Source organism: Ranitomeya imitator, chromosome 8, assembly GCF_032444005.1.
Source record: "Ranitomeya imitator isolate aRanImi1 chromosome 8, aRanImi1.pri, whole genome shotgun sequence".
Classification (NCBI taxonomy): Eukaryota; Metazoa; Chordata; class Amphibia; order Anura; family Dendrobatidae; genus Ranitomeya; species Ranitomeya imitator.
In genome coordinates this window covers 19976715-19990322 of record NC_091289.1, presented here as the reverse complement: position 1 = coordinate 19990322, position 13608 = coordinate 19976715, and the positions used below count along the sequence as shown (strand labels likewise).

At 43.6% G+C, this 13608-nt stretch overlaps 1 protein-coding gene across 5 annotated transcripts in view; it reads left to right on the top strand.

Annotated features, from left to right (window-relative positions):
- The window catches only part of MITF (melanocyte inducing transcription factor), a 216138-nt gene that overhangs the window by 61247 nt on the left and 141283 nt on the right, over positions 1-13608 (top strand). The window contains exon 1 of one of the 5 annotated variants that reach the window (XM_069736513.1): positions 10485-10565. The exons of the other annotated variants lie outside the window; for them this stretch is intronic. Within the exon in view, the coding sequence (XP_069592614.1) occupies positions 10513-10565 (53 nt within the window). The 5' untranslated portion in view covers positions 10485-10512. Of the gene's footprint in view, positions 1-10484; positions 10566-13608 lie in introns of those variants that run through there. 5 annotated transcript variants of the gene reach the window in all.

Here is a 13608-nt window from a genome sequence, read left to right as displayed (position 1 = left end):
TCGGGGGTTAAAGGTGCATCACTATTGCTCGCGTGTTGTCGTTTTCGCCTTCGCCCTGAAGTTATCTTGTTACTTTCTGTTAGTTTTCATTAACTGTGCGGGTCGGGAGTTATCGGATCGCCCCGAGCCTCGGTGTTTGCAGTTCTCATCTATACATTCTTTAATGTGTGTTTTTCGTTCCCGTCGCTGTGATGTATTGTTACATTTGTGCTGTAGGAGCAAACATTTACGGCGATCTATTGAGATGTTTGTTGCGCCCGGGGCGTCTGAGCATGGGATCCTAAAAGTCTTGCAAATAGAATCATGCAAATAAAAGCCAAATATTCGGCCTGGGAAAAAGCTGAATTGTGTGATAATGTCTATTATTAGGTGGGAAAAAAAGTATAAAAGAAGATAAACTAATCAAAAATTCACATAGACGAACGAGACATCTGGATATTACATTGTATTACTTTGGAGAATCCGGGGGTATAGCTAATGGACAACTGTGCTGCGGGTGGGGGGAGACAAACGATTACTGTTCCTTGGCCTGGCTTGATATGGGTACTAGTGATGAGCGAACGTGCTATGATAAGGTGTTATCTGAGCATGCTCGGGTCCTAACCGAGACCGAAAAATATTATGGGGTTCGCACGGCTGTGTGTCTCACGTCTGTTGCTTCGGAGTTCTTTATGCTACCTGTCTGCGGTCTTCCAGGACCTTTGCTACATGTCCACTTGCGCCTTTCAGGACCAATGCTATCTGTTTCCGGTCTCCTGTCTGCCTGAGGCTTACAGGACATCTCCTGTCTGCCTGCGGTCTCCAAGACATTACCTGCCCACCTGCGGTCTCCAAGACGTCACCTGCCCACTTGCGGCCTCCAAGACGTCACCTGCCCACTTGCGGCCTCCAAGACGTCACCTGCCCACTTGCAGTCTCCAAGACGTCACCTGCCCACTTGCGGTCTCCAGTACCTCTGCTACCTGTTTCCACATACTTCATCTGCCTGCTGCACCCATGTCCGTAGGCCTTGTGCCCACCGGACCTTGTTATCTAAGGATCCACGTCACCTAGTGAGCCTGACAACTCCATGCTGCTTCTAAACATGTGCTGTTTGACAATCGCATCACATGCACGGATTGCCTGTTTGTTACGAAATCCCTGCATGTGTTGAACAGCAGCGAGACATGTAGCCGCGGGGACAGATTATCCGAGTTCACTAAAGACGATCGGTTAGGATCCGAGCATGCTCAGATAACACCTCATCCCAGCACGTACGCTCATTACTAATGGGTATTCCAATGTACTAAGGCTGGCCATATACCGTGTCCATAAGTCTGATAGCTTTGTCTCAATCCCTAGATGTGCATGCATGATCAGCACAGTCGAGCATCCATGTGGTGTCAATAGAGTGCTGCCCGTCTGTTCTAATGGTGACTCATCTCCTTTCCGAGCAAGAGGATTGGACATGTTGAAATCCAACTGCCTAATCCTTCTTTTCGGTACATCTGTATTCATGATTAGGGACAATCAAGAGACCTCTATATACAGCTGTTCTGGTTGCACTAATATTCTGAGCCCCCTAAATTGTGCCCCCTTTAAATAGACGACATATGCACCGTTATGGGTTCACCCTTCCCAGACACAGCAGGGGCATCTGTCCGCAGGGTGGGACGCCGGCCTGATTCATCCATGGAGTATGAGACAGAAGATGATCACCATGGCCTGGAATGGGCGTGAAATATATGAGTTGATGACCTGTAATTCTTGGTAATTAGAACGTTCCTGATAGAGCTAATCAAGAGCATGGATCCTAAAGTAACCCAGTGAGTGATGTTCACATCTTATCAACGGCATGATTGAATATCTTCGACACTTGACCACTATGACCAACTTTTTATCCAGAATAGCTGATATTCTCCCACCAGTTCCCATTATCCAGTTTGTATAATCTTTATGCCAATTCCAGGAGGAATAACCGAGTACTGGCAGAATGCACGATTGTATCAGAATGCTTCATAAGAGACCCGTCATTCAGGTGGAGCCCAGTCCGTGTCCCTTTGTAGACCCGGAATGAGTATTTTTGTGTAGTTCCTCGGTTGCACCTTCCGTATTCTTCTTTGCTACTTCGTCTATTCCTTGCACGTATTCGCAGATTTTTCCTAGGTGGCTTCCCCTTTATGTAGGAGCCCGGGGTTATCCTGACCCTCTGTCCTAACAATAGAAAGCGGAATTCATTAATGACTGCATTGTTGTGAGTGATGTTCACAGTCAACACCCAACTGGTATTAAAAATCCATTGGTTGTGGAAAATTAATCAACACCAAATGAATAAATCCTATTAATTAATGTTAATAAATCTACAAAAAATATTCAAGACACCTTTAATATTCCAATTTGGTGACAATATTTGGTTTCTTCTCTATAATTTGTCACTGGTCTGAACTTCATTGCAGTCTACTTCTTAAAAAATTGACATTTATTGCCTCCACTAGGTGGCGCAGTGGAGCAGGAGAATTGAGCAGCTGCCTCCTGACTGCTGCTCTGCTCCCCGAAATAAAAAGTAACAGCTCACATAGAGGATGGGGAATTGCTCAGTGGATCCATAGGTATGGGCCATCCTGCGGAACGGCCGCTTATCTCCGCCCTATGTTTCTTCTTATAAAATAACAATTAATACTCTAGTTCCTTTAATTTTGTATTTTTTATGTATATTTAAAAAGATCACTTTTGGTTGTGCAGCCATAATCCTTAGCAAGGTACCACACTTGAAGATGACACAGTAACTCAGCATTTTAGTCTTTCAGCATTGGTCCTGCATTAAACTACAAGTATAGGCAGCTTAGGGTTCCAGCATTGGTCCTGGCTGCTTAGTGTTTAGCATGGGTCCTGGCTGCTTAGTGTTTTAGTATGAGTTTAGGCTGCTTAGTGTTTCAGAGCAAGACTTGGGCTTGACTGCTTCGTTTTTCAGCATTGAAGCTTATTGGGTCCTTGCTGCTTAGTATTTTAGCATGAATCCTGGCTGCTAGTGTTTTAGTATGGGTCCTGGCTGCTTAGTGTTTAGCATGTGTCCTGGCTGCTTAGTGTTTAGTATGGGTCCTGGCTCCTTAGTGTTTAGCATGGGTCCTGGCTGCTTAGTGTTTTAGCATGTGTCCTGGCTTCTTAGTGTTTAGCATGTGTCCTGGCTGCTTAGTGTTTAGCATGGGTCCTGGCTGCTTAGTGTTTAGCATGGGTCCTGGCTGCTTAGTGTTTAGCATAGGTCCTGGCTGCTTTGTGTTTAGCATGGGTCCTGGCTGCTTAGTGTTTAGCATAGGTCCTGGCTGCTTAGTGTTTAGTATGGGTCCTGGCTGCTTAGTGTTTAGCTTGGGTCCTGGCTGCTTAGTGTTTAGCATGGGTCCTGGATGCTTAGTGTTTAGCATAGGTCCTGGATACTTAGTGTTTTAGCATGGGTCCTGGCTGCTTAGTGTTTAGCATGGGTCCTGGCTGCTTAGTGTTTAGAATGGCTCCTGGCTGCTTAGTGTTTTAGCATGGGTCCTGGCTGCTTAGTGTTTTAGCATGGGTCCTGGCTGCTTAGTGTTTTAGCATGGGTCCTGGCTGCTTAGTGTTTAGCATGGCTCCTGGCTGCTTAGTGTTTAGTATGGCTCCTGTCTGCTTAGTGTTTAGCATGGCTCCTGGCTGCTTAGTGTTTAGCATGTGTCCTGGCTGCTTAGTTTTTTGCATGGGTCCTTGCTGCTTAGTGTTTAGCATGGCGCCTGGCTGCTTAGTGTTTAGCATGGCGCCTGGCTGCTTTGTGTTTAGCATGGCGCCTGGCTGCTTAGTGTTTAGCGTGGGTCCTGGCTGCTTAGTGTTTAGCGTGGGTCCTGGCTGCTTAGTGTTTTAGCATGGGTCCTGGCTGCTTAGTGTTTTAGCATGGCTCCTGGCTGCTTAGTGTTTAGCATGTGTCCTGGCTGCTTAGTGTTTAGCATGGCTCCTGGCTGCTTAGTGTTTAGCATGGGTCCTGGCTGCTTAGTGTTTAGCATGTGTCCTGGCTGCTTAGTGTTTAGCATGGGTCCTTGTTGCTTAGTGTTTAGCATGGGTCCTGGCTGCTTAGTGTTTAGCATGGCGCCTGGCTGCTTAGTGTTTAGCATGGCGCCTGGCTGCTTAGTGTTTAGCTTGGCTCCTGGCTGCTTAGTGTTTAGCATGGGTCCTGGCTGCTTAGTGTTTAGCATGGGTCCTGGCTGCTTAGTGTTTAGCATGGTCCTGGCTGCTTAGTGTTTTAGCATGGCTCCTGGCTACTTAGTGTTTTAGCATGGGTCCTGGCTGCTTAGTGTTTAGCATGGCTCCTGGCTGCTTAGTGTTTAGCATGGGTCCTGGCTGCTTAGTGTTTAGCATGGGTCCTGGCTGCTTAGTGTTTAGCATGTGTCCTGGCTGCTTAGTGTTTAGTATGGGTCCTGGCTGCAAAGCATATCAACAATAGTCTTGAATGATGAGTACTTCTGCACAGATTAGGTTTGGTTGCATGTCATCCAGGGACCTATTTATATTTGACACAGAGTCTTTTTCAGGCATTTCGGAATTTTCCTTAAGTTTCCCTCCATTCTCTCTGACCCCGTTTTTACAGTTGCTCTTTCTCTGTAAGTTACACTTCCTTAATGTTGCTCTTTTTAGTTCCCGATCTCATTTGTTTCTTGGAAATCCATCTGCTGCTGCTGCAGTTGAACTTTTAGGAGACTTTGTGATTGGAAACTATACACGTATACATGGGTGATTCACCAGGTTCCCTTTTATTCTGTGTAACATACGTTTTAAGATCGGGCCGACCTCTGTTTTCTGCACTCTGAAAGCCGACTACATAATGCGACCTACACATGAATACAAGGTGTTCATTAAACCACTCACAAGAATATAAAAGTCAATATTGAGTTATTAAACAGATTTATAAATAAACATGAACCACACAAATAATGATGAATGTTTGAGGATTCGAAAAAGAGGATAAATCAAGTATGGAGAAAGGAAGTGGTGGGTCAGGTCTAACCTCAGGTATAGTAATAGGTATAAGCAATGCCAAAGGCAAAATATTAGCTGCTTTATCAATGAGTATATGGCCCAAAATTCACCCAATTCAAACATGCTAGTCCATTTAAGCAGAGCTGAATAGATTCAGTGGTTTTCAATAGTGTAATCAAAGAAGACCTTGAATGTCACCCCGACGCGCGTTTCGCACTGATGCTTTCTCCTTGTGCGAAAAATAAAAAAAATTCTACCAACATCTTTTTTGCACAAAATCACGAATGACATGATGGATAATTTTCTGATTTCCTTTAAAAGCTGCAGTTCCAGACACAACCTATGCGTAGGTGTGGCGCTATTTTGGAAGATAGGAGCCATGTTTTTGCAATGTTTGAAAACCCCTTTGAAATTATATAAAAATCCCAAGTCTAAAGTTGTGCTGCCATTTAGGACCCCCAATATGCCCACCATTCCCCCAGTCGTTATCCAATCAGGTTGTACGCTGGAGTAACACCTCCGGCTCCTGTCACACTGAGCAGGACCCATGTCTCCGCTATTGTATCGGCAGCGCTCGCCGAGACGTCTTGCTGCTAAACTTCTTGACCTTTGCTTCGTGATTCCGTAATCCTCGAGAGTTCCTGTATTTCTGTTTCATTGTGTAATTAAAGTGACAGCGTTCCCTTCTTCACAAAATGACTAATTTTTTACCAAATTTAGATTTTTTTTTTATATATATATATATATATTATTTTATTATATCAGATTTTCGGGTCATGAGAAATGTCATATTGTATAAGTCTTTGATGCAATACGTTCCTTGACAGGTAAAAGATGATCCAAGGCTTAGATAGGAAAAACCCTTTAATGCCCAGCGCAGTGCACCACCCATGCACCTTCACGTCTCCTCCCTAGGATTTGCAGGACCCTAAGGGTCAAAGTGGCTTCTGAGACCCCTGGTCTGTTTCTGAGACCCCTGGTCTGTTTCTGAGATTTACGGCATTCTTTCCTTGTCTACTGTTGAAATATCCCTTTAAGAAGTATTATATTTGTCCAAGAAGCTTTGAACCCTCAGTGGCTAAGATCCCTTTTACACTGCCCTGGTCTTAAAGGGATTGTCCAATACTAAAATATTTATGACTTATCCTCAAGATCCATCATCGGTCAATATCAGATTGATGTGGATTCAACATTCAGCACCCCCCATTCACTATTAAGAGGGTCCTAAGCCTCTGAAAGTACAGACTGTATGCTGCCCGAAAACTACAGTGCCGTACACTGTGTAGTGGCCGTTCCTGGGTACTGCAGCAAATTTCGTATTGGGAGCCCCAAGACCTGCTGATCAGTGGGATATACAGTGGGGCAAAAAAGTATTTAGTCAGTCAGCAATAGTGCAAATTCCACCACTTAAAAAGATGAGAGGCGTCTGTAATTTACATCATAGGTAGACCTCAACTATGGGAGACAAACTGAGAAAAAAAAATTCAGAAAATCACATTGTCTGTTTTTTTAACAATTTATTTGCATATTATGGTGGAAAATAAGTATTTGGTCAGAAACAAACAATCAAGATTTCTGGCTCTCACAGACCTGTAACTTCTTCTTTAAGAGTCTCCTCTTTCCTCCACTCATTACCTGTAGTAATGGCACCTGTTTAAACTTGTTATCAGTGTAAAAGACACCTGTGCACACCCTCAAACAGTCTGACTCCAAACTCCACTATGGTGAAGACCAAAGAGCTGTCAAAGGACACCAGAAACAAAATTGTAGCCCTGCACCAGGCTGGGAAGACTGAATCTGCAATAGCCAACCAGCTTGGAGTGAAGAAATCAACAGTGGGAGCAATAATTAGAAAATGGAAGACATACAAGACCACTGATAATCTCCCTCGATCTGGGGCTCCACGCAAAATCCCACCCCGTGGGGTCAGAATGATCACAAGAACGGTGAGCAAAAATCCCAGAACCACGCGGGGAGACCTAGTGAATGAACTGCAGAGAGCTGGGACCAATGTAACAAGGCCTACCATAAGTAACACACTACGCCACCATGGACTCAGATCCTGCAGTGCCAGACGTGTCCCACTGCTTAAGCCAGTACATGTCCGGGCCTGTCTGAAGTTTGCTAGAGAGCATTTGGATGATCCAGAGGAGTTTTGGGAGAATGTCCTATGGTCTGATGAAACCAAACTGGAATTGTTTGGTAGAAACACAACTTGTCGTGTTTGGAGGAAAAAGAATACTGAGTTGCATCCATCAAACACCATACCTACTGTAAAGCATGGTGGTGGAAACATCATGCTTTGGGGCTGTTTCTCTGAAAAGGGGCCAGGACGACTCATCTGGGTACATGAAAGAATGAATGGGGCCATGTATCGTGAGATTTTGAGTGCAAACCTCCTTCCATCAGCAAGGGCATTGAAGATGAAACGTGGCTGGGTCTTTCAACATGACAATGATCCAAAGCACACCGCCAGGGCAACGAAGGAGTGGCTTCGTAAGAAGCATTTCAAGGTCCTGGAGTGGCCTAGCCAGTCTCCAGATCTCAACCCTATAGAAAACCTTTGGAGGGAGTTGAAAGTCCGTGTTGCCAAGCGAAAAGCCAAAAACATCACTGCTCTAGAGGAGATCTGCATGGAGGAATGGGCTAACATACCAACAACAGTGTGTGGCAACCTTGTGAAGACTTACAGAAAACGTTTGACCTCTGTCATTGCCAACAAAGGATATATTACAAAGTATTGAGATGAAATTTTGTTTCTGACTAAATACTTATTTTCCACCATAATATGCAAATAAAATGTTAAAAAAACAGACAATGTGATTTTCTGGATTTTTTTTTCTCAGTTTGTCTCCCATAGTTGAGGTCTACCTATGATGTACATTACAGACGCCTCTCATCTTTTTAAGTGGTGGAACTTGCACTATTGCTGACTGACTAAATACTTTTTTGCCCCACTGTATAGGTGTCACCCCCCCATCATGCGATATTAAGGACCTCACCTAAGTATAGGTAGATAATATTGTAATCTTGGACAACCCCTTTCATGGTGGCTATAGAGGGTTCCCATTGATACCATCACTATAAAGCTTTCCGCAAGTATTTAAATGCATCTCTCCCATTTATTCTGAACAAGAGTCCAGGGCCAAAATGAGGGTCCCCTCCCCCTTGCAATATTTCTCCAAAAATAACAGACAATGGGAGGGGACCAATATCATCAGTAACTGTTTATAAAGTTCAGATATTTTCCACATGTTGAAATAGTGAAGTATTAAAAAAGACACATTACAGTGTATAAAGGTTATAAACAAGAGCCCGGGGCCGGGGCTGCGGATTCCAGACGTAATCCAATCCTTTTTCTAAGAATCGCATCAGAAATAAGAGCAAGACTATAATTAGAAACACATCAGCATTAATAGAGATATTTCTTCTTTGACCTAATTCCCCCACCTACTTGTGTTCCTCTAACAGGAATGTGTCATCACAACATCACCTAGTGTTTAAATCTAATTTTTATCTTAAATGTATTTTTTTTACATTTTTCATATCACTCGGTATCCCCCCAAAATCATAAACTTACAATTATCACTATACTAGACTCACATTTGATGGTCTGTACAGATGACTTTTCAACAGACCCATTATCCTTAGAGACTGGGTTACAGCAAACGGTAACACCTCTATATACAGTAGATAACACAGGATCCACCATTCACAATAGGTGAAGTCACAGCTCACCTCCTCCTCCTGTACAATGACTGATAACACCTCTATATATAGTAGATAACACAGGATCCACCATTCACAATAGGTGATGTCACAGCTCACCTCCTCCTCCTGTGCAATGACTGATAACACCTCTATATACAGTAGATAACACAGGATCCACCATTCACAATAGGTGATGTCACAGCTCACCTCCTCCTCCTGTACAATGACTGACAACACCTCTATATACAGTAGATAACACAGGATCCACCATTCACAATAGGTGATGTCACAGCTCACCTCCTCCTCCTGCACAATGACTGATAACACCTCTATATACAGTAGATAACAAAGGATCCAAAACTCACAATAGGTGATGTCACAGCTCACCTCCTCCTCCTGTACAATGACTGATAACACCTCTACATACAGTAGATAACACAGGATCCACCATTCACAATAGGTGATATCACAGCTCACCTCCTCCTCCTCCTCCTCATGTACCTTGACTGATAACACCTGTATATACAGTAGATAACACAGGATCCACCATTCACAATAGGTGATGTCACAGTTCACCTCCTCCTCCTGTACAATGACTGATAACACCTCTATATACAGCAGATAACACAGGATCCACCATTCACAATAGGTGATGTCACAGCTCACTTCCTCCTCCTGTACAATGACTGATAACACCTCTATATACAGCAGATAACACAGGATCCACCATTCACAATAGGTGATATCACAGCTCACCTCCTCCTCCTGTACAATGACTGATAACACCTCTATATACAGTAGATAACACAGGATCCACCATTCACAATAGGTGATATCACAGCTCACCTCCTCCTCCTGTACAATGACTGATACCACCTCTATATACAGTAGATAACACAGGATCCACCATTCACAATAGGTGAAGTCACAGCTCACCTCCTCCTGTACAATGACTGATAACACCTCTATTTACAGTAAGTAACACAGGATCCACCATTCACAATAGGTGATATCACAGCTCACCTCCTCCTCCTGTACAATGACTGATACCACCTCTATATACAGTAGATAACACAGGATCCACCATTCACAATAGCTGATGTCACAGCTCACCTCCTCCTCCTAATACCTCTATATGCAGTAGATAACACATTCTTATAATTCCTTTTTTATATTTTCATTCAGCTGGGTTTCCCATGGATAAGACAGCACCACTTTTGTCAGTGGTCATTTCCGGTATTGCAGCTCAGCCCTTTTTTCTAAATGAATGGGGCTGAGATGTGATAGTATTATTATTATGATTATTATTATTTATTTATCATATACGTCCTATGGAATTGGTAGTGATATTTTTCTTATTTTAAAAAGAAACAAACAATAATTATTTTAACCTCAGACAATGGCTATGGGAGCGTGTTTTTCCAGCAGGCATGCTAGGAGTTGTAGTCCTCCGATCTATAGTATTATTATTATTAGGGACATAGCAGGATGATTTCCAGCCACGTTCTGTTAACCATTTACGTCTTTACGATGCAGCGTATTGCACCCACGGTTGTTCTCCTGCCGTGTCAGTTAATGTATGCGAGGCGATGGGCAGGATTTCTGGACAGGTTCAGCAGGATCCCAGGTTATCCGTCATTGCTCAGTCACATTTGCCAGTGGGCTTTACACTTCTCCGCCTGTGGATTTGCCACCAGGATGCTGATCTGACACTGCTGGGAGTTTGTGCTTCTTCAGTTTCTGGAAGCTGCTGCTGCTGCTGCTGATCAGGGAGACTTTTTTTTTTGTACTTGCTGCTGTTTTTTTTTTTTTTTTGGTGGTGTTGCCTGGAACATGAATGCACTTTGCTTACTGCGCCAGCGGATGAAATATGACCTGAGAACAAGGTGAGTTCCCTTCTGAGCAGAACGCGGCGATAGCAGATGGCCGCACGCCCAAGTCTGCGCTTTTTACATTTCTGACTTCAATATTCCCTTTATAAAGTTTCATGAGTTTCTATCATTCTAACCAATATTATATTGTTATTGTTACTTATTTAACACAATAGTTTCATGTTGTACAATAGAAAAATATATCTTTTATACAATATCTATATCTCTTTTTATAGCTTTCCTAAACAAATTCCGTCATTAATCTAATAGAATGTATTTATTGTTATTACGTTGAATATCTTACATAGAAGGATGTAGACAAAATAGATTGGAGGCAGCACAGCAATGGAAATGAGTGAATTATGAGAATGAGGAGCTGAACCGTCGCACGTATCTGTGTGAATAACGTCCAGATCTTCACTGATCTGCATTGGAGATGGTTTTCTACATCTGGAGGCTTCTTGGCTGATTGACTGCGAAAGTATTAGTACTGTGCTGCTATATCTCTTGCGCATGCGCACTGTCTCTCGCAATATATTCCCTCTTGCTACTTCTTTTAAACCGCAGCGTTTCCGCAGCGGATTTTCCGCAAAGTGTGCACAGCATTTTTTTTTTTCTCATTGATTTACATTGCACTGTAAATCAATTGCGGATCTGCAGCGTTTCTGCACCGCAAAAAACACTGCGGATCCGCAGAGAATCCGCAACGTGTGCACATACCCTTAGATTTTCTGTAAGAAGCCTCCTACTCTGCACTCATTACCTGTAGTAATTGCTCCTGTTTGAACTCGTTACCTGTATAAAAGACACCTGTTCACACACCTAATGACACTCCAACCTCTCCACCATGGCCAAGACCAAAGAGCTGACTAAGGACACCAGAGACAAAATCGTAGACCTGCACAGGGCTGGGATGGGCTGTAGAACAATAGGCAAGCAGCTTGGCGAGAAGGCAACAACTGTTGGCACAATTATTAGAAAATGAAAGAAACACAAGATGACTATCAGTCTTCTTCGGTCTGGTGCTCCATTGAAGATCTCGCCTCGTGGGGTAAGGATGATTGAGAAAGGTCTGGAATCAGCCCAGAACTACACACGAGGACCTGGTGAATGACCTGAAGAGAGCTGAGACCACAGGCTCAAACATTACCATTAGTAACACACTATGCTGTCATGGATTAAAATCCTTCAGGGCACACAAGGTCCCCCCGCTCACCCAGCACATGTCCAGGCCCGTTTGCAGTTAACCAATGACAATCTGGATGATCCAGAAAAGACAATGGGGGAAGGTTATATGGTCAGAGGAGAGCAAAATGGAACTTTTTGGCATCAACTCCACTCACAGTGTTTGGAGGAAGAAGAAAGAGGAGTACAACTCGAAGAACACCGTCCTAACCATGAAGCATGGTGGGGGAAACATCATACTTAGGGGGTGCTGTTCTGCAAAAGACATAGGAGGTCTGAATTGTATTGAAGGGCGGATGGATGGGGTCTTGTATCGGGAGATTTTGGCCAACGATCTCCTTCCCTTAGTAAGAGCACTGAAGATGGATCGTGGCTTGGTCTTCCAACATGAGAATGACCTGAAACACACAGCCAGGGCAACTAAGGAGATGCTTCCCTACTGTAGATAGGTAGATGATAGATAGATAGATAGATACATAGATAGATAGATAGATAGATAGATAGATAGATAGATAGATAGATAGATAGATGGATAGTTAGAAGTATGGATGGATGGATAGATAGAAGGATGGATGGGTGGATAGATGGTTGGATAGGAGGATGGATGTATGGTTGGATAGATGGTTGGGTGGATGGATGGATAGAAGGATGGATGGATTGGATGGATGGACAGATGGTTGGATGGATAGAAGGATGGATGGATAGAAGGATGGAAGGATGGACGGATAGAGGGATAGAAGGATGGAGGGATAGAAGGATGGAGGGATAGAAGGATGGAGGGATAGAAGGGTGGATGGATAGAAGGGTGGACGGATAGAAAGGTGGACGGATAGAAGGATGGAGGGATAGAAGGATGGAGGGATAGAAGGATGGAGGGATAGAAGGATGTAGGGATAGAAGGATGGCCGGATAGAAGGGTGGACGGATAGAAAGGTGGACGGATAGAAGGATGGATGGACGGATAGAAGGATAGATGGACGGATAGAAAGATAGATAGACGGATAGAAGTATGGAGGGATAGAAGGGTGGACGGATAGGATAGCTAGAAGGATAGATGGATGGATAGAAGGATGGATGCAGAGGTTAGTCTTCTGCTCATTATGTGATACTTTTTGTAAGGAAATGCTTTGAGCTGTAAGACACAACAATGGACGCCTTCCAGACTTTGGTGCCGGGACGCTGCTTGGTGAGTTCCTCGCCCGCCGCGCGTCGCTCTTGCTAGTTGTGCACACACAGTTTGGACGTTCCCCATCTGTGGGAAGAATGCGATAAAGCGAATGTCCTTGCAGATATATGTTCCAGGATGTATGTGTTTGTGTAAGAAGGTCGTCCTAACCTTGAGACAGAATGAGGAGGGCACTTGAGGTAAAACATAATTCCTACAGTCCGTCATAAAATATTATCATAGAAAACCTCCAGTAAGGAGATTGTCTCTCTATTGTTCACCCCCAGAAAGGTAAAAAAAACCCTACAAAGAGCGATGGACCCGGCGCGTCCGTGCATTACACGAGCAGCCTGTGCATTGGGAACCGTGTCATACTCGCACTGTCCTGTGGTGGCGCTGCAGTAAAATGTAACACATTATATTTGAAAAAAAATAAAATGAAATAAAAAACATTTAAAAATAGGAAAAAAATGTAAAATTTGAATCCTCATCCTTTTCTCATTTATTTTTTTGAAGACCGTTAAGGACCAATTTTTTAAATACACATCATGTCATGTCATAGTTCTCTTTAGTGAGGATCTGTACCTTGTTGTTAAACAGTGATCATTAGAAAGAACATTTTGGACTCATCTTGAGGTCTCCCGGTTTGCTGTCATTCAGGGCAATAGGACTGTAATGTGACAGCTCCTCGTGGGCGGTGCCTGCTCT